At 41.4% G+C, this 19,846-nt stretch overlaps 1 protein-coding gene across 4 annotated transcripts in view; it reads right to left on the bottom strand.

Annotated features, from left to right (window-relative positions):
• Positions 1-19,846, bottom strand: part of LOC124711436 (sensory neuron membrane protein 2-like) — a 236,065-nt gene that overhangs the window by 83,061 nt on the left and 133,158 nt on the right. For 2 of the 4 annotated variants that reach the window (XM_047241512.1, XM_047241508.1), the window contains exons 2-4: positions 4,255-4,514; positions 3,866-4,132; positions 151-242 (exon numbers count right to left, since the gene is read on the bottom strand). In XM_047241512.1, the coding sequence (XP_047097468.1) occupies positions 151-242; positions 3,866-4,073 (300 nt within the window). In that variant the 5' untranslated portion in view covers positions 4,074-4,132; positions 4,255-4,514. The remainder of the gene's footprint in view (positions 1-150; positions 243-3,865; positions 4,133-4,254; positions 4,515-19,846) is intronic. The other 2 variants (XM_047241509.1, XM_047241510.1) reach the window with 2 other exon arrangements.

Here is a 19,846-nt window from a genome sequence, read left to right on the forward strand (position 1 = left end):
CTCAAAACGTCAGATGGTGATGATGATGACGATGATTTGATGATGATGATGACGTAAAAAGATAGACAAGTAAACGGATAAACTAAAGTCTGCCATTTAATGGAACGTAGTTACGCCTAGAATATCATTTTCCTAAACATGTAATAGTACCTTTCTGACAAGAAGCTCCACAGGATCAAGGAACCAGATGGACAATGCAATAGCGACAAGGGATACTCCCAGAAGCAGTCGCAGCAACTGACCTTCAAAAGAATATTTATAAAAACACAGTTTTGAGAGGATAAAATACAACTTTAATGAATAAATGTTTGTTTTAGTAATGAATATCACTGTAGTTTGTATAATAAGGAGTGTTCAAATGAAACGGTACGTAACGTCGTAGCAACCAAACCCGTTGACATTTGCCTATGCCGCTATCGGATAACGTAGTGATACAACTACGGATTCAAATGTAGCGTCGTCACTCCCCCCCCCCCCCACAAAAAAAATTCTCAAAGCTGTGTCCGCTGTAGGCAAGGTGATGCTCACAGTTGTTTTCGACGTTCGAGGCATGATACTCATCCAATTCCACGAGCACGTAAAAACTATTAACAATGACGTGTCCTGTGAGACACTCCGCAGTCTACTCAAGTCCATGAACATCAAACGGCCTGAGCTGCTCACGGAAAGTGAGATTTTGCTCCACGATAACGTGCCTTTACACGTCTCCCAAAGTACGATGGGCAAATTCAAGTAGTAGCGGCTTAAGCATCGATCCTACGGTCCAGACATGTTACGCAGCGACTTCCCAGTCTTTGGTCTGCTAAAAGAATCTGAAAGGGAAACGCTTGAATTCCGACAGCGAGATGAGGCAGGCAATGGAGGGCTGACTCATGTTACAGTCAAAGGAATTCTGGGAACAGGGGATCCTTCGGCTCATGAAACAGCGGGTATATTTGTGCTGAGGCCTCTGGTGACTACTTTTGAATAAAGAGTTCAATTTATACCCACATTATTGTTTCGTACTTTTTCTTTTGAACACCCCTCATACATTAACAATTTCTACGGCATCTAGATTTACGAAGAATTTGACGGATATTCTGTAATGTCGCAGATATAGCTACTCTGCACGGTACAACACACAGGAAATTTTCTCAACAATAAACACGGAAGACTCTATAACTTTTTACTTAAAATATGAACAGCGCATTGTGTAGAACGCAAAAAAAATGTTTGAGACGAATGTTTGAGAAAATGGACTCCGTATAGTCCACGGGAACACAACATAAGGACGCAGACAATTGGAGATACCCATGTCTTTCTGAAACGTATTGTATCTGAAGGTAATCAGCAATCTACTAGTGAGGAAATACGCGAGCTGTAATATTACGATTATTCTTCGTTAATATGGATAGTTTATAACGTGAAATATCAAGGGATACTTCAAGAAAGCTGTGTGCTAGAGTACACCTAATTAGAATGGTATGTATTATCCTAAGTCATAAAGCGACCGGGGTTGATGTGAAGTCTAACGCAGTAGTTTCAAGGCGTATGCAGCCATACGATGAGTAGCGGACCTCCTACACGCGTCATACGCTACTTCTCGGATAAAACGTCATTTAGCGCAATTTTCAATCCAAATTGGGAAATTACTAAACAGTAGATTATTTATTTTAAACCCTGAACACATAAGCGTTTTCCCAAATATTGCAGCATCAAATGCCATAAAGTGTGACATATTGAAGAGAATAACATGGTTCCTATACAGTTTGTGTGTATTCCTGAAGCTACTGGTACAGGCCACAGACGACCCGTCTGACTCAGTCACGTGACAGATTACAGTCCCAAAGGAGAGAAGGGGGGTCGTGCTAGATAGAACTTTATTTGTTTGTCTAATACAGCTCGACAATAGAGATGAATATGTGTAGAATATGGGAATTTGTGAATTAATTTATGGAAACTAAAGTTCAGTTTTAAGAAGTGCTTTACAATTGTCAATGACATTTTAGGACTCTTTGATAAAATGATTTTTTTCGAATGAAGGGTCACCAATTAATGAGGGTGCATGGATTCAAAACTAATAACTATCACATGACATCTATTAGAATGAAAAAAAAATTACAGCAATATATTCAAATCTTTAAATTCAGGACAACACTAGTGACGTAGGTGAGACACTTTTGTCGTGAGTTCTGTTCGGAGTGGATACAGGGGTTTTAAAGGGAATAGAGTATGTGGTCAAGAAGGCGTGAAATATTGCGCAAATCAGTTAGCATTCAGTGGTGGCTGAGGATGGCACAGGGAGCAAAAGCACTTCGGTTCTGGTCATTACGAGCACTGAACTCAGCAGGGCCTGTCATTTTTGGTTGTTGTCTGTCCAAAACCTGTAACTTGGAATTCGTTATTATTATCTCTCCAGTTCTTATAACAGAAGCAGAACTAGAAATCCTAATAACTCCTCTTGAAAATCTTCCCATATTTAATAATTTCACTTGTCCCTATCACTTCAAGTGGATTATTGTACTCTTCGGCGATGGGTTTGGAGATCTCTGAATATCCTTCAATTACAGTTAAATTTATTTATTCTCAGCATTATTTGGTGTTTTTCCATCAGGCACGTATTTCTCCTTGTGTCCTCGAATGTTCGCAGCCTCTAAAAATCTCTACATAAATTTCTGTGCCCCATTAGCTTTGGAATCAGTCACTCGGGATATATCAATATGCAGCGAAGTTTCGGGTATGGTGTCGTTCATACTTCACTTTGCCAAGGAATCATCGTGTAGTAGTGGCTCAAACTTATCGTAACAGAGGCAAAAATTTCCAAAGGAGATCGAGCAACCACCATCTCAAGCGAACCAGCTCTCACATTGTACTTACATGAATTCAACTTTTGAAAAATTTATGTGTTGGTGAGGGATAACGCATTCACATACGCCTTCTAAAAAAAAGCGATTTCTGCAACACTGGATGTGTTCCATGCATTATTACTTAATTTTCTTCTGTGGACAGTGAGTTTACAGCAACCAGCATAGTGCTTTTGAGGTAAGAGTATGAGTACTACACTGTATTCACATGCCCCGACAATTTTGTAGGGCCACACGTAAGGCATTACATGGCATTATGGAACTGATCTCTTGCCTATGTCGACGCCATTAAAGATGAAGTGGTGCAGCATCAGATTAGATAATGGTCGTGCATAAAAGCAACCCAAGAGATTTGTAGAAACGAAAGAAAATCTAATTTGGTGACCGGAAGGGTATTAGAATCCCACTCCTAGATGTGAATATAGTAGCTTCACATAAGTACTGTTGTACGCTGCGGCTCTGGAACAGCCGTGAGAGGGTCAAAGTGTTTCCACACGAATGTCAATAAAAATTGGAAGAACGTGTGATATCACGAACCAAATAGCTGCCGATACGAGAAGAACAGCTACCACATAGTAGACATAAATGTGTGTGAGGCGCATGCAATGAGATCATAATTCATCTAGTGCAAACCAACAGATTCGCTGCTCCTGTACAAATTTCAACAGGCTATTATACTGTCTCAGAGCCGTTTAAAGACCGACCACTTGCAATTCCGGTAATTTGACCCTTCTTTAAACATCACCAACAAATGTGCCAGATAACGGAGGTGTACCATAAATCATGGTTCCGACCAGCAGCAGTAGGCCTGAGTAACGTTCTCAGATGAACACTGCTTCATGATAACGATCGTTTTTGGATACCATGTGGTATTTAGTGAACCAGTTTATCAAGTTCTCCCAGATACTTCCAGTTTATTCTTCTCCCGTTTCCCCAGCACCCACATTTCATTTAAACAAAATTCTATTGTCCTAGCAGATTATTCCTGAAACTCAATCAAAAAGATATAAGCAGACAGTTACCTTTGTACTTCGTAGCCGCAAAATTGCACTTGGCTAGAGTGGCAGCAGAAAGGGAATGTGGGTTGCCTACCAACAAGGGACTCAAGTGCTCGCTCGGTCTCTCGGCGTTGAGGCATGGTGTACGTTCCCTATCGTCGACAGTTCTGTCGCCATCACCTGTCGTACTTCCTGCCTCCATAGCAGCCGCCTGACCCTCTTCATCTACCATGTTGCCTTCCAATGGTAGAACTTTATTTTCTCACACCGGCTCGATGTGCCCTGCAAAAACTGCAAATACGACTGATTTCCTTCCAGAACATACTGAAGATCTGACTAATGCTACAGATAACATATACCCAATACGCAAAATTATGCTCATAGATTATATAGCATAACGTGAAAAATAATACCTCTGCTATATATGCTACAAAAGTGCCATATTTATGTAGCAGTGATCAGCTGCACCACAACGCCATTACAGCACACGTTTCACAACATGCAGCACTCCAGGGAAAAATAAGAAATGCTTGAAAGGCTTCCAGATTCGTGTACTGACATCTCTTAATGACGAACAGGAGCTTCACAGTTGCAGTTTAGGAAAACAAGGGACATCGATTTCTTTCTCTGAATCGAGTACTCAGGATCTTCAACGCAATGAAATCCACAGAGTCTGAAACAAGATTAAAAATTCATCAACGAAATGTTCACAGACAATGTAATAAGAATGATCTAAAAATAATGTAAGATTTAGACGACTACATATAGTACTGACAAAATTTTCGTGATAGCAAAGCTTTTAAATTTCAATACTCTTTCCTAGCTACCTTCGAACATGTTTTTACATTTGGAACGAGCTTTACCTTTACAGAGTAATGTACTTTCGGAAAAAGTTTGCAGTACATTAAAAGTGGATACTGTTGTTGAGAAACGTAATAAACTTCTATTCCAGAATGGGCTAGGAACGGAAGTCCCCTAAACGCTACTTTCGACGGCGGTAACGAACGTTTACACGTACTTAGAACCCACCAATGGTGGTTTACCTGTTATGTGTGCGATAATAGTATCTAGGCTGAACTGAAGGCTGATTAAGATCATATACACAGAGGCAAGTATGTTATACATCAACAAGCTTTTAAATTAATCTTGGTAATACAGCTGGATAGCAACAACTTTGGATATAGATAAGCGGATAACATCTGTAGTTACTATAGCAAAACTTAAAGAAGACAAGAAGCCCTGCAGTCCGATTACACAAGCTGTTAATCTTCGATTTAGAAAGATGGACGACAACTGTTAACACGAATCTGTTGAAGACAAGTTTTTCCAATGTCATAGAGGCACCATCTAGCGCCTAAGCTGCGAAGGAAGCAAGAATGTAGCGTCACGCCAACGACGGCTTCCGTAAGGCCGAAGCTGCAGTTGGGTGAGGCAGGTGAAGGAAATCAGCCCTGTCCTTTCCAAGTGAATCATCCACATATTTGTCTCATCTGATTTAAGAATACCACACAAAATCTTCATTTTCATGACCAGCTGGTATTTTCAACCTTGGTATTCCCACACGCGGATAGTGGCTAACTGCTATGCCACATCGTTCGGGAACGAAACTCTATGGCGAACGCGGGAAAGATACATAGATTGCCAGACGGATATGTTTTTGTGCAGTAACTGTTCGCAGAATGTGGTAAATCAGAAATGAAACCTAAAAGACTGGATAGGCGCAAGTATGACTCGCGCTCTGTGGGTACCACACGAACTTTTCTGTGGACTTGTCAAGTCTTCGAAGTACACACACCATAAAAATTTCACGGAATCCAGGCTATGGTTAAGCATGCATCGATGCATCTGAGTCTCTATACAAGGAGTACGTAAGGGCCCGAAGAGGGCATTAACGAGGTGGTGAAACTGGCCGTATAAATAAAGTAATAACTTATGAAAACTGAAGGCTGTTTCATCAAAGGGTCTTCAGTTTCTCTGTTGTACTGTGTAAAGGCTTATCTTTAAGGTCTCTCTTTTATTATGTAAAGAAAATTTTTTGTTGGGCTTTCAGCCGAAGAATTAACTTGAATTTTCCTTAATATGGCCTTTAGCGGGAATTTGTAAATGCTTGGTTTTTAAAGAATTTCCTTAGCTGATCTGAAGTATTATTTCGCCCTTTAGCCGAGAAGATATTGTAATTCTACTTAAGTAAGGCCTAGGGCCGTCACTCCAAATCCTGGTGTTTCAAAAGCAGTCATTTTTCTTGGATAAGTATCTGACCGCCCACTGTTCCGTGTCCAAAATTGATCAATAGAAATTGGTTTTGGAATGGATGATGGACAGATTACGTCAAGACGTAAGAACTGCACCAGGAAAATTTCTGAACACGAAGCTTCTTACGATTTCCAGGTAATCATAGAGCATAGTGAAGAGAAATTACCAACAGTGATACACAAATGAAGCAATGTAAGTCTGAATTATAACGTAAAGGTATCAAAAATAAAAACAATAGAAATTTTAGGAAAATACCCCATAAGGACTAAGCCAATAATCAGCAACATACGAGTAGAACAAGTGTCTCATTTCAAGTATTCGGGATGTTAGAAAACTTGTGAAGAAGAGGATAACATAAATAAATTAATTCTTATTAATATATGTATATATATATATATATATATGGCACGAAACGGAGAACACTAAAGAATAAAACGAGAATTCCAAATGAATTTCTGTAAAGTCATGGCAATACTCACAGTATTACATGGATCAGGAACTTGGTCCTTAAGATCAAAAGACGTCAGGCAGCATGAAACATTAGAAGTGAAGCCCATTAGATCAATGAAAGGGTGCGCAACGGAAGACAAAAAAATGGGAAAAAAGGAAAAAAAATTAAGGTTACAACCATTAACTGAATGTATTCCAACATTACTGAGGCTATAGCGAAGAACTGAAAAAGTAAGTAGGACTGGAAAGTGAATGTACATCTACATCTACATGGATACTCTGAAAATCACATTTAAGTGCCTGACAGAGGGTTCATCGAACCACCTTCACAATTCTCTATTATTCCAATCTCGTATACTGCGCAGAAACAACGAACACCACCTATATCTTTCCGTACGAGCTCTGATTTCCCTTATGTTACCGTAGTGATCGTTTCTCCCTATGTAGGTCGGTGTCAATAAAATATTTTCACATTCGGATGAGAGAGTTGGTGATGGGAATTTCGTGGCAAGTTTCCGTCGCAACTAGAAACGCCTTTCTTTTAATGATGTCCAGCCCAAATCCTGTATCATTTCACTGACACTCTCTCCCATATTTCGCAGTAGTACAAAACGTGCTGCCCTTATTTGAGCTTTTCGATGTACTCCGTCAGTCCTATGTGGTAAGGATCCCACACGGCGCAGCAGTATTCTAAAAGAGGGCGGACAAGCGTAGTGTAGGCTGTCGCCCTAGTAGATTTTTTACATTTTCTAAGTGTTCTGCCAATAAAACGCAATCTTTGGTTAGCCTTTAAGACACCAGGATTTAGAGTGAGGGCTGAAGGCCTTACTTAAGTAAAATTACAATATCTTCTCGGTTAACGGTCGAAATAATATTTAAAATCAGCTAAGGAAATTATTTAAAAGCCAGGCATTTACAAAATTCGGCTACAGGCCGTAATAAAGAAAATTCAAGTTACTTCTTAGGCTGAAAGTCCAATTAAAATAATTTTCTTTACATAATAAAAGAGAGACCTTAAGCATTGACACAGTACAACAGAAAATCATCTTAAGAAAACTTGAAGTATCTTGTCAGTTGAAGACCCAAGCAATTACTCAAGAATAATTAAAGGCAACCTTAAGATAAACGCTTACAGAACACGGCCGAGGGCCGTTTCAAGCTCCAAACGCATCAATCATACATAATCCATACCAAAAGGCTTGAAAGCTGCATAAGTCGAACAAATACTCAAGAAAGCAAACAGCAGTAATCTGATGAATTACAGACACACATCACAGATATTGTTTTGAAATAGGATTATAGGACGTGCGAAAAGTGGCTATTGTCGGGAAAAGTGTGAGATCACCAACACGAGTACGAAAAGAAATGTATCAAATTTCGGCTGTACGGTAAATCACACGAATTTAAACGTTGTCAGTTCAAATAAATAACACAGGAATTATAGCTACGAACAAGCTAAACTGCAAACTATCATATCGGTAATGTTGTGGGGAAGGCAAACGAATGTCTTTTTTTATTTCCAGAACTCCTAGATGATGCAGCAGGTTGTGACACACCAGGTTGACCCCCTCCCTCCTACTTTGTACGCATTCCTATTATCACTGACTTTCTTTTTTGAAATTCCGATGTTAAATTTCAAACATTTAGCACATAGCATCGTATCAAAATGGTAGAAGCAAATTTCCCCCACAAAACTGTATTATTCAGATCATTCAGTTTGGTGCCTGGTTTAAATTCTCTGATTAGCTTCGTCAGAAATAATGGTAATCGAAAGTTACTGCAGTTATAATAACTCGTACATCTAGCCACAGAGAAACCTCATAATAGGTAAATTCAGAAAGAAAGACCTCTTCCAAAGAAAAAAAACTTTTGCTCTTTTCAGTAAATTGTTTCCATTAACATAAACATAACTAGCTTACAGGAAATCGTTAATTATGTATTTCACTTAGTCCAAAATTTCAGTGGCGATTATAGGTAAATTACTGTAAAGTTTCGGGATTTGTTGATGCACTTCACCTAATTTTTCTGAATCTGTTGACACCCGTATTAATGAGCAAATGTCCTTAATTTAAAAAATTGCTGAATTTTAATACAAAAAATAGATCTCATGGTTATAAATCCAGGATTCCCATTGTGTAGGAATAATTAGCACTGTATACATTAATAAATACAGGTTATAACAAATAATATAGAAACAAGCTATAATGACAAAATCAATGACCAATAAAAGATGAACTTTTTGACCTATGGAATTTGAAAACTCTCATAAATTAACAAGATTCAGAAAATCCTGGAGGGAGTCTTTGTGAGGCCCAAGCTCGCTCAGTTTTCGGGCATTCTGCTAATTTCGCTCATAGCTTTCGGCTGGTATAGCTAGTCCGTTCTCTTACCAGCCGCTGGAATCTTTTGAGTTGTGTCAGTTGCAAACACGGATGAGCGAATTTGGTTTACAACGATGAGCATTAGACAATCAAAATGTGCCTTGGATCATTTCAACAATGTTTGCGATTAATAACAGTTCTGTGACTTTTGATACTTAATTGAGTGTGAAGCAGCTTTAGTACACTTCTTTTGTACTCCGAAGTTTTACTTTTTGATGAAATAAGAACTATTTTGCTTCGCGTATCTCCATGCTAACTACCTGTGTGTAAAGTTTCTAAGAAAACTTGTCACCACAGGCAGGATGATAGAAGTACGATTAAAGATTGGTAAACTTCCAATTTAGAACCTAAGAAGAAGGTTTTGACTAGTCACTTTAAGGATAGTTCCTACATCACCATTTTCAGTTGGTGATTCACCGAAAATGCGCAGCTGCCATTTTATAACAGGAAAGGCTAGTTCACGTGACAGGGTCTACTGAAGAGGCTCCCTCAACTACCCTTGTTCGTCCTCTGCTAGATTATTGGTGTGGCGTATGGTATCTTTGCCATATAAGATTGACGGAGGACATCGGAAAAGTCCATAGAAGGGCTGCTCGTTTTGTATTATCGCGAAATAGGGGGGAGAGTGTCACGGATATGAGAAGCTAGTTGAGGATGGCAATCTTTAAAAAAAGGTATTCTTCGTTCCTGCGAGATTTTTCACGAAATTTCAATCATAGCTTTCTCCTCTGAATGTGAACCTACACAGGGAGGTTTGATGTCCGTAATAGAACAAGAAATATCAGAATTTTTATAGAAAGATTGAAGTGTTCAGTTTTCCCAGATGCCGTTGGAGATTGAAACGAGAGAAATAGTGTGAATCTGGTTCGAAGAAACCTCTGTCAGTCACTTAAGCGTTACTTGGAGACGTAGATGTAAATGCTTTTATGATCGTAAGGCTATACATATACCTCAAGGTATAAAGGCTCTTTATTTATCGGCTGTTTATTAGTTTGTATCCACTAGTAAATGGAAAGAACATCACAGTGAGGCTGAAATCTGAAGAGATGACATCTAACAGCAGTAGGAATCTACGAACTCGAGAAAAGATAGAAATAAGAAGCAAATCTGTACTTCAAAGAATCTCAAGAATGTGTGAAGAAAAAAACAATGTGACCATGCCATCTTTGCAGGAGACGAAAATGCAAGAATTGATAAGGAACCCATCGCCAGTTAATCAGTAACGATGGAGAAGCACAATGGGACTTAACTTCTGTCATCAGTCCCCTAGACTTAGAACTACTTAAACCTAACTAACCTAAGGACATCACACACACCCATGCCCGAGGCAGAATTCGGAACTGCGACCGCAGCAGCAGCGTGGTTCCGGACTGAAGCGCCTAGAACAGCTCGGCCACAATGGCCGGCCACTGCAGATGAAATGGAGGTACTTGTCGGGAGTGGAGGCTTGTATGGAAATCAAACGCGGACGATAAACCAGAGAAGAAGAGAATAGAGGCTTTTGAGAGGTAATGTTATAGAAGAATGCTGAAGATTAGGTGGGTAGATTCCGTAACTAATGAGAAGGTATTGAACTCATTTGGGAAAAAAAGAAATCTGTGACACAACGTTACTAATAGATTTGGAAAGAAAGGAAATTTGTGACACAGCTTGACTAACAGATTTGGAAAGAAAAGAAATTTGTGGCACAATTTAAACAAAAAAGGGATCGATTTATAGGACATATTCTGAGACACCAAGGGTTCACCAGTTTAATGCTGCAGGAAACTATAAGGGAAAAAATTGTAGATGAGGATCAACAGATGAATGCACTGAGAATATTGAAAAGGATGCAGCTGTTATTCATAGATGAAGAAGATTGCGCAGGATAGATTCGCGTTGGAGAGCTACTTTAAACCAGTCTTCGGACTGGAGACCACCGCAACGCCGACAGCTAACTGAAAGGTCTTTTCGGACACAAAGGTGTCATTCCTGTGGATGTGTTGCCAAAATGTCAACAATTTATTCAAAGGTGTATGTGAAAACCCTGAACGAACTCAAAACTGTTTCAGATGTGTTCTGTCTGACGATATTCCAAAAGACATCTTACCAGTTCATTGCTTAAAAAGAAACAGTGGCACGTGGTCTGCATAAGCCCGCAGATATCTTATTGATTACATATTTTCCTAAACTTACTTAGGTCAAACAGGCATAACATTCGAAATATGCTTCAAAGTGCACGCTTCAGTCCAAAATAATAATGAAACAGCGTTTGATGAAAATCTTCAGACATCTAAGCACGCTGTTGGAATTACTGATACCTATTTGGAAGTCATGCACAGTGAACCTAAGTGACACTTCCTGACAATGTTGGAAGAAACAGACATTTTTACACCCCGTCTGCAAGAGCCTGGCAACACGTTAAATCAGCAAAACAATTTTGTTCACAGAGAATTTTTAAAAGCTTTGAAGCCCTCTTTGAATCGTCCACCTCGCCGCAGCGCACGTATGATCGACAGTCCCACTCTCCGAGAAGAGACAGCGGCACACACACCGCCCTAGAAGCACGCCTACGTGCAGACTGGCTTCCTTACACTCTGCAAGACTGCGTGCCATACAACGCCATCAAGCAGAAGAAAATGCGGTTACCCACTACTACCACACTCTGATTTCTGTAACTTTATGTGCTACATATAGTTTCATTTTTGTAATTATTGTTTTATATTTTTTACGGTTTTATACTTTCAGTGATTTTTAATTGTTAGTGACACTTAATAGAGTTCTAGGTCCTCTACATAAGTCATGTCTATAATTTTGCGATCTTTGTGTCCTTTACTATTTATACATCCATTGTTCTAAACGTATACTATTGATATCTTAACAAGAATTTTTGTAGAGTTTTATTTTTTATACTTTCAGAGACCTCATGGTTTTATACCTTTAAAGTTTCACACTTTTCATATTTTAAGACAGTAGCCCAGTTTTACCTATGATATTTCCACTTTTGTAATTTACTATTTCTCGCCCTTTTACAGTTTTACACATCCAGTGGTCTACACTTTTAGTATTTTAACGAATGAGTTTTTTCTTAATTGACCTTTAGTGTAAGACCCGCTCTCGTTAAACCAATAGCATAGCTGCTACTAACCATCCCTGCATTTACCCCCTCCCCTTCCCTTTGTATCCTTTCCCCACTCTCAGTTCCCATCGCTCCATTTCACAATTTTACTACTTTGTGCAGTTTACATTTTACATACCCATTGTTCTACGTTATTAGTATTTTAACGAGAATTTTTACGTAGTTACACTTTCTATAATTGTAGAAAGGTCCCTCTTTTTAAACTCATGACATCCCCACCATCATTCCTGCTCCCAGCAACCATTCACCTGACCCAGTCCACTTTCCCCTTCCTCTCAACTTTTATCCCTTTATTCCTCCCCTTTCCCCTACCTCCTCCAGACATCTATTAAAAACATTGCCTTCACTTGCAAAACACTGTACTCGGAAAATGTGGTTCTGGATAGGCAAGGCAGGTTGCCTACACAACTACTTAGATGAATTCTACAAGTTTGTAGAATTAATTTCTCTATTTATTTTGTCGTGCAGAGTGGCCGCGCTGTTTGAAGCACCATGTCACAGACTGCGCGGCCTCTCCCACCGGAGGTTCGAATCCTCCCTCGAGCATGGGTGTGTGTGTGTGTTGTTCTTAGCATAAGTTAGTTTAAGTAGTGTGAAAGTCTAGGGAGCGATGACCTCAGCTGTTTAATCCCTTAGGAATTCACACACATTTGAACATTTCTACTTATTTTAAAATATTCGTCGATACATATTTAGTTGTACTTTGGTTTAAATATGAGATCATCCAGAGTTATCGAAACATGTCATTTAATTAAAAATATGCAACTGAGACTGAACAATAAATGAGAACAATTTTAGTTTACATAACAGTAAATAAAAATCCCAGTTCAAGGCTGAAAACCTGGTTAGCGAATGGTTGAAAGAAAGAGTAGCTCAAGTTATAGGACTAGAAAAGATAGACTTGAAAATGCGACGGTTTTTTGCAACTGCTAGATAATCATACGGAAACGTGAAACGCTATTACAAAAAGCATTGCATAAAACAAACAAATTACCCTGAACAATAACAATATAACCTGAAGATATCAACAACAATACGGACAACAGAAACTATGGCCTTTTTTAAGAGAATATCACCTAAGAATTAAGATAATCATCTGTCACATAATAATAGACCGTTCCATTTGCAGTATCAAGGATGTGCCATAACTTTCGAAGAGGGGAAGAACGTAAATAAGAAAATGGAAACGTATCAAGAGAAGTGTGACACACAAAGAATAATATCAAAACGTAGAACGAGAAGAGAAACCCGAATGATACTTTATAAAGCAATGGCAATGCTCAAGGTGACATATAGAGCAGGAAGTTGGACGACAAGGTTGGAAGACCTAAGACAAGTTGAAATGTCAGAAGTATAGTTTCTTAGATCAATAAAACGCTGCAGGAAAGAGAAAAAAGTGAAGAAATAAGAAAATGAATATGAGTGCAGCCATTAACTAAAAAGTACTTCAACGAAAGCAGGATTGTGAAAAGCATGTGTTGCTTATATAACCTCAGAAAACCGCTCGACAAACGATGGAATACGATGCCACTGAAAGATGGCGAGGCTTTAACAGGCCATAAGGCCTAATCCTGGACTCGTAGAAGAGGAAATGTTGTTTGATGTAGAGTGAACTGCCGGTCGCTGCACCAACCATTAATTCTTTGCGGGTCTTTTTGCATTTCGCTACGATTCTCTGCCACTGAAACATCCCTATGCACAACAGTAGCTTGAACAGCTTCGTGGAGTTTCCAGCGTTATTCAACGGCCAAGTTATGCCTGTTGGAATACACTGTGGTATAAAAGATCCCTACGCTCGTCGGTGCCGCCAGATTTGCCAAAGCCTTTTCGGCCTAGTTGCTAAAACTCAGTCGAAGGGTAGGGCAACATCCCAGATCCCATCGACAACAGTCGCAACTTCTTTGTATACCTAGGTTGTGCTCAAGCCTCTCTGCAATCACATATAGTAGTCACTGTCCCTTTCCAGCTTTCACTATGTACAACTAGCTAATATAATTAACGGCAGGAAACGATATACACATATGACCTAGTGCATGACACCAGAAGGGGAGGCTGTTTGCCTTTGATGCACACAGCTGTGGTAAACAAAGGGAAGGTTACTAGAAAATGATAGCGGAATCATAGAAGACCTACTCAGTATCGATACTTGGTGCACCGATTCACAGTTGGGCCTCACCATAAACAAATGCAACGTATGTCACGTAAAGAGGCGCGTACCACTATTTTATTATTATTGACGAATAAGTTGTGTAAGCAATCATATCCACTCTATATCTCAGATTACAGACTAATTTAAAGTCGAACTGGAGGTAGGAAATGCAAAAAAAAAAAAAAAAAAAAAAAAAAAATGCAACACTTTTCTCCGCGTGTGTTTCTGGATGTTAAGCCGAGTTGTTGTTTCTCTTTTGTGCACAACATTTTGACGAAAGACCCAGTCGTCTGCTAGTTGAGCTGTTATGTTAATTCGCTGTCTGCACTCCAACCAAACTGCAAATTAATGGTAGTACGCGGCACTACGTTTAGGCGAGTTTGACTCCTGACGCGCTATGATGTTTGTTATTCCGACTCCTCATTGATATTCCGTGAACCGCACATTCTCTCATTCTCAGTTCTAGTGGATTTAATTGGCGGCGACGTGGTAATTAATTGACTGCCGGTCCCAAAATTATATTTACATTCAAACCTCTGTCCCTGTTTATTATGTTTTCTGACGTCTTACATTCTATAGACTTCTTAATTACGATGTAATAAAAACTTGGCTTTTGCCTCACGACACTGGCCTCATGCGTATTTCATTTCACGGTTACTTTCGAGGGTATGTTGCTTTAATCGGGTATGTCGTTGATGTTCCTTACGTTTCTCCTCGCACCTTGTAAGGCATGTCGCATGGAATACGGTACAAATCAAACTTTCGGTCTTATTCACTGCCAAGTCACATTAATGTAACCACCTACCCAAAGCGTAATAAGCATCAATAAGACGTGCAGGAAGAAGTTCTGGAATATACCGACAGGACGTAAAACCATTCGGGCTACAGTGTTATGGCCAGCTGCGCTAGGTTCCTCGGCTGAAGATCGACGACGCGAACAGCCAGTTCGAGATGGTTCTACAGATGTTCGATTATTGAGTTCGATTCCGGGGTGTTTGAACATCAGAGGTGTATGGTTAACTCATCCTCATGCTTGTCGAACCACGCACATACACTGCTGGCATTCTGACACGCTGCATTGTCCTTCTAGTAGATGCCTTCGTTCCGAGGACAAACAAACCTTAATGCCGAGGCCAAACAAACTGCATGAATGGATATACATAGTCCCAGAGCAGAGATGGATACTTCTGTTGATGCACTGTGTCTTCAAGAATTACTACATCACCCAGGGAATGGCTCGAAAACATTGGCTAGGCCATAACGCTCCCTTCTCTGTTCTGGACACGTAGCTTTCAGGCGCCAACAGCCATGTGTGTCCGATGGAGCATAGAACGTGATTCACCAACGGTCACATATCGCCACTCAGTGGACGGACATCCAGTTATGGTAATGGTATGCAAATTTCCGCCTTCGGCGCTGACGAACAGCAGTTAGGGTGGGTGCATGAACCGGGCGCAGCCAGTTTCCACTGAACGGTCCTTGAGGAGACATTGTTGGTGGTCCCTTGGTTCATTTGCTCAACAGCTCCACGTCTGTTAGCCCGTACACATTTCCGCAGCTGTCGTTCATCCGTGTCGTCTACAACACTCTCGCCTCCGCACTGGTTTCGGACAGCATCATTTTCGGAATGGGATTTTCGCTCTGCAGCGGACTGTGTGTGCCGATTTGAAACCTCCTGGTAGATTAGAACTCTGTGCCGGGCCGAGACTCGAACTCGGGAACTTCGCATTTCGTAGGAAAGTTCACTAGCAACTATCTACCCATGCACAATCCACGACCCGTCCTCACAGCTATAATCCCGTCAGTATATCTCCTACCTTCCGAATTTCACAGCAGCTCTCCTGCAGACCTTGTAGAACCAGCACTCCTGGAAAAAAGGACGTCACGGAGACATGGCTTAGCCACAGCCTGTGGACGTTTCCAGAATGAAATTTTCATCCTGCAGCGGGGTGTGCGCTGATATGAAACGTCCTGGCAGGTTAAAATTGTGTGCCGAACTAGAACTGAGGACCTTTTCCTTTTGCGGGGAAGTGCTCTACGAACGAGCTACCCTAGCACGACTTGCGACCTGTTCATACAGCTTTAATTCCGACAGTACGTCGTCTCCTACCTTCCAAACTTCACAGAAGCTCTCCTGCAACCCTGACAGAACTAGCACTCTGGTAGAAAGGATAGACGAGGTGCTGCTGCAACTGAGGCTGTGAGGTGGGTTCGTGATTCGCGCTTGGGTAACTCAGATGCTAGTCCCTCTTCGAGCACCGAGCGGGAAGGTTCTTTATTTTACTTGCCACAGCATCGCTTGTGTGGATTTTTCCTCGTTAGTGTTGTTCTGAAACTTCCTGGCAGACTAAAACTGTGTGCTGGACCGAGACTCTAACTCGGGCCCTTTGCCTTTCGGGGGCAAGTGCTCAACCAGTGTTGTTCTGTCTGGCGAGTGAGTCGTACCGCCTCCGCTCCGCCTTACTGTTTATGTTCGTCGACGTGCAACGGCGTCGGCCGCTCCGCTATGGCTACCATGGTTTCACGTATATTTCACGAAAAGGGACTGTGAGTTTTACATTCGATAAAACGGAGCTACACGTGCAGTCTGGGTCTCTAGAAATCCACGATTGCCTTGTCGATACAATTAATGTGAACTCTGATCAGGTCCACACCGCTTACTTTGATGCAGACGAGTACGTGTTTTACTTGAAATTTATGGATCCCCTTCACGTTGAAAGATTATTGTCGCGACATAATTCTCAAATCCCTTCAAGCATCGCGATAATTCCGTTAGTATTGTGTCACTCGCAGACGCTGAAATCGAATATACCAATGTTCGAGTCTTCAACCGCCCGCCGGAAGTTGGTGACAACTTCTAAAGGACATATTGACACGTTAAGGTAACGTGAAAAACGTCCGTCGTGAACGCTGGTCTACTCAACACAGATTACAGTGTTGTAGTGGAATTCGTTCCGTGGAAATGCATGTCAAACGCAATATTCCATCACATTTGCAAGTGTGTGGTTACCGTGTCCGTGTCATGTATACTGGTCAAGAGGGAACCTTCTTCCTATGAAATGAAAGTGGACGCGTTCGGTCTAATCGTCCGCGGAGGGTTTTTGTATTAAATTTGTCTTTATTGCAGCGTTGGTGATCTTGTCCTTTCCACTCCCTACGTTGGACCCACTTATGCTTCGGATTATAAAGAACAGACAGTCAGTTCCGACAATCGTGTCAACGAATTTCCGCCTTTACCTCCACGACAGGTTCGTAATCCAATTGGCCCGAGAACAGAACTTATAATGGCGACAAACAAGTGACATCGGAGTCAGAATGGTGATAGCGAGGAATTGGCTGTGCCTTCTGCGCCAGCCTCCTTCACGTAGATTGTGTCCCCTGCTCATGATACAATACCTCCCGTCCGTGATATTGTGAGTGGCGAAGAAGTTATCTCAGCAACCCTTCTGCTCGCAAAGTGACTCCTGAGCTGCCTGTGTGTGGAGAGGGAGCGGAGTCCCCCCCTCCATCCCCCTTCGTCTTTGTGTCCTCTGATACAGTCTTCCTGCTCCTTCTTCTTCAGCCGCCGGCGGTTTCCTGCGTTTCCGACTACAGCAACTCCCGAAGAGATTAAAATTAGCGACCAAGTATTATCTATTGCACTGGAAATTCCACAGAATGCTTCCGCTTCAGTGACTGGAACTACATGACATGACCATAGTTTTGAGGATCAGGAAGCTATCCCTATAGCCCCCCCCCCCCCCCCCACACACACACACACACACACCTTCATCAGCAGGGGCGCCATTCCACATGGCCGACAGAAACACCGTATAAAACCCGACCGTGCGGTGGCACGTAGGAAATGTAAGAGAAAAGGTTGCGATGGCAGGGATTCTGGCCCCCGATGTCTGATTCGTCTGTGGGTTCCGCAATGGACCTTGACTCTCAGCTGTCTACCTAATTCCACTCGGACATTCCGTACATCCCTGTATAGCTATGATAAATGATCCAAGCCTACACGTTACTTTCCTTAAACGTGAAACGTGTGGAATCAGAATTGCGATTGGCTTCGCTGCGTCAGTTCATTTATGATTTATGTGCGGTCATAGTCTTCTTACAGTAGGTGCTATTTAGGCATTTCTTGTTACCTGGTTTTCGTGTGATCTTTAATGTAGCACCAGAATATTCTACAGGGACCGCCTAAATCTTTCGCGAAGACATTCAAATGGCTGAGGTTGAAATGTTGGACTCTGGCATGGGCATATTGTCAGCTCTTTAATCTTACCTTGGTTCTTTAATATGCTCCTTCTGGCACTAGTCACGTGGTGGATCATTCACGTTTTTATAAAGAAGGATATTGTTTAGCTATTGCGTAAGAGTCCTCCGGGTATTCTGTTGCGTCCTGCACATCAATTTAGAAATTTCTGTCGCGAATTAAATGAGTTTGTCAGCTCCTTACGCCTGCAAGACGTCTGGGTAAGTATACACTCGATGTCAGTTAAATTTACTAACTTTAATGCGATTTCTAGTAGACGGTTAAATAGATTTTACTCATCAGACTGCCTGGGCGATTTGCATTCTTAATGTTGAAGTCCCAGATTCCTTTACGCATCACTGTGCTGTGAGTACAACCCTCAATCTATAACGCCAACCAGTCAATTTGTTTCGCACTCCGTGGATGTTAAACGTCGCTCACCTAGCGGACCCCCCTCTCGATGACGTGATGCGAGCCGTGTGGGAGCGTTCTCTACTGTCCACTGGGAAGTACTCTTCAACACTTGATTGCTGGACACAGCTGGCAAAACCGAGACTCAGGCAAAGTTTGATACTTTTCTGTGCTGCCAAAGCGCGAGACTTTCGGAGAACTTACGAATATTACTATACTATTCTGTATGAACTTTATTACGCTGCCGATCACGCCCCTCTGCGAATTGCGGATGTTAGGCGTTTAAAGGCAAAATTGTTGACCTTGAAAAGAATACAAATGGAAGGGTTGAAAATGCGATCCAAGCCGCGATCACTGGTGACGGAAAAACTAATTTCCTTGTAACATTTGCTTCGGCATCAGACCCGTCGCCGACGCGCTTATATTCGTTCTCTCACGTCAAATAATGGACCTATCGTATCGGAGCAAGCTGATGCAGTGCGTGGCTTACACCATTGCTTTGTAGACATCTACGACATCGATGAGTCCAGCCCAAAGCCTTACGGCCCACTAGTCAGCATCTTGAATACGACAATTACACATGAACATAATATAACACTCTAAGTAGCATTTTAGCCTGAGGGAGTATACAAACTTATTGTAGGATCACCTTCTCAAAAGTCCCCGGGTCTAGATGGACTTCCCAAGGAATTTTACGTGCGCTTTTGGCTGTTGTTTTTACTTCTCTTTTGAAGAATAGAGGAGTGCCGACCTCGTTCAAAGTGGGAAAAATTATTTCAATCCCAAAGCGCCCTAGACCGGCGGCCCCTGATAGCTTTCACCCCATTACTTTGTTAAACTTTGATTATAAAACTGTGGCGAGGGCAGTTAATAGAAGGATGTCAGCTCAGATGGAGATTATTGTTGCCAAACATCAAACCTGCATACCTGGTCGTACCACTCCTACTCCTATCGTCGACTGTCGTGACGTGGTTTCGGTTGCTGTTGTAACATCCGTTCCTCGTGT

Source organism: Schistocerca piceifrons, chromosome 8 (assembly GCF_021461385.2).
Source record: "Schistocerca piceifrons isolate TAMUIC-IGC-003096 chromosome 8, iqSchPice1.1, whole genome shotgun sequence".
Classification (NCBI taxonomy): domain Eukaryota; kingdom Metazoa; phylum Arthropoda; class Insecta; order Orthoptera; family Acrididae; genus Schistocerca; species Schistocerca piceifrons.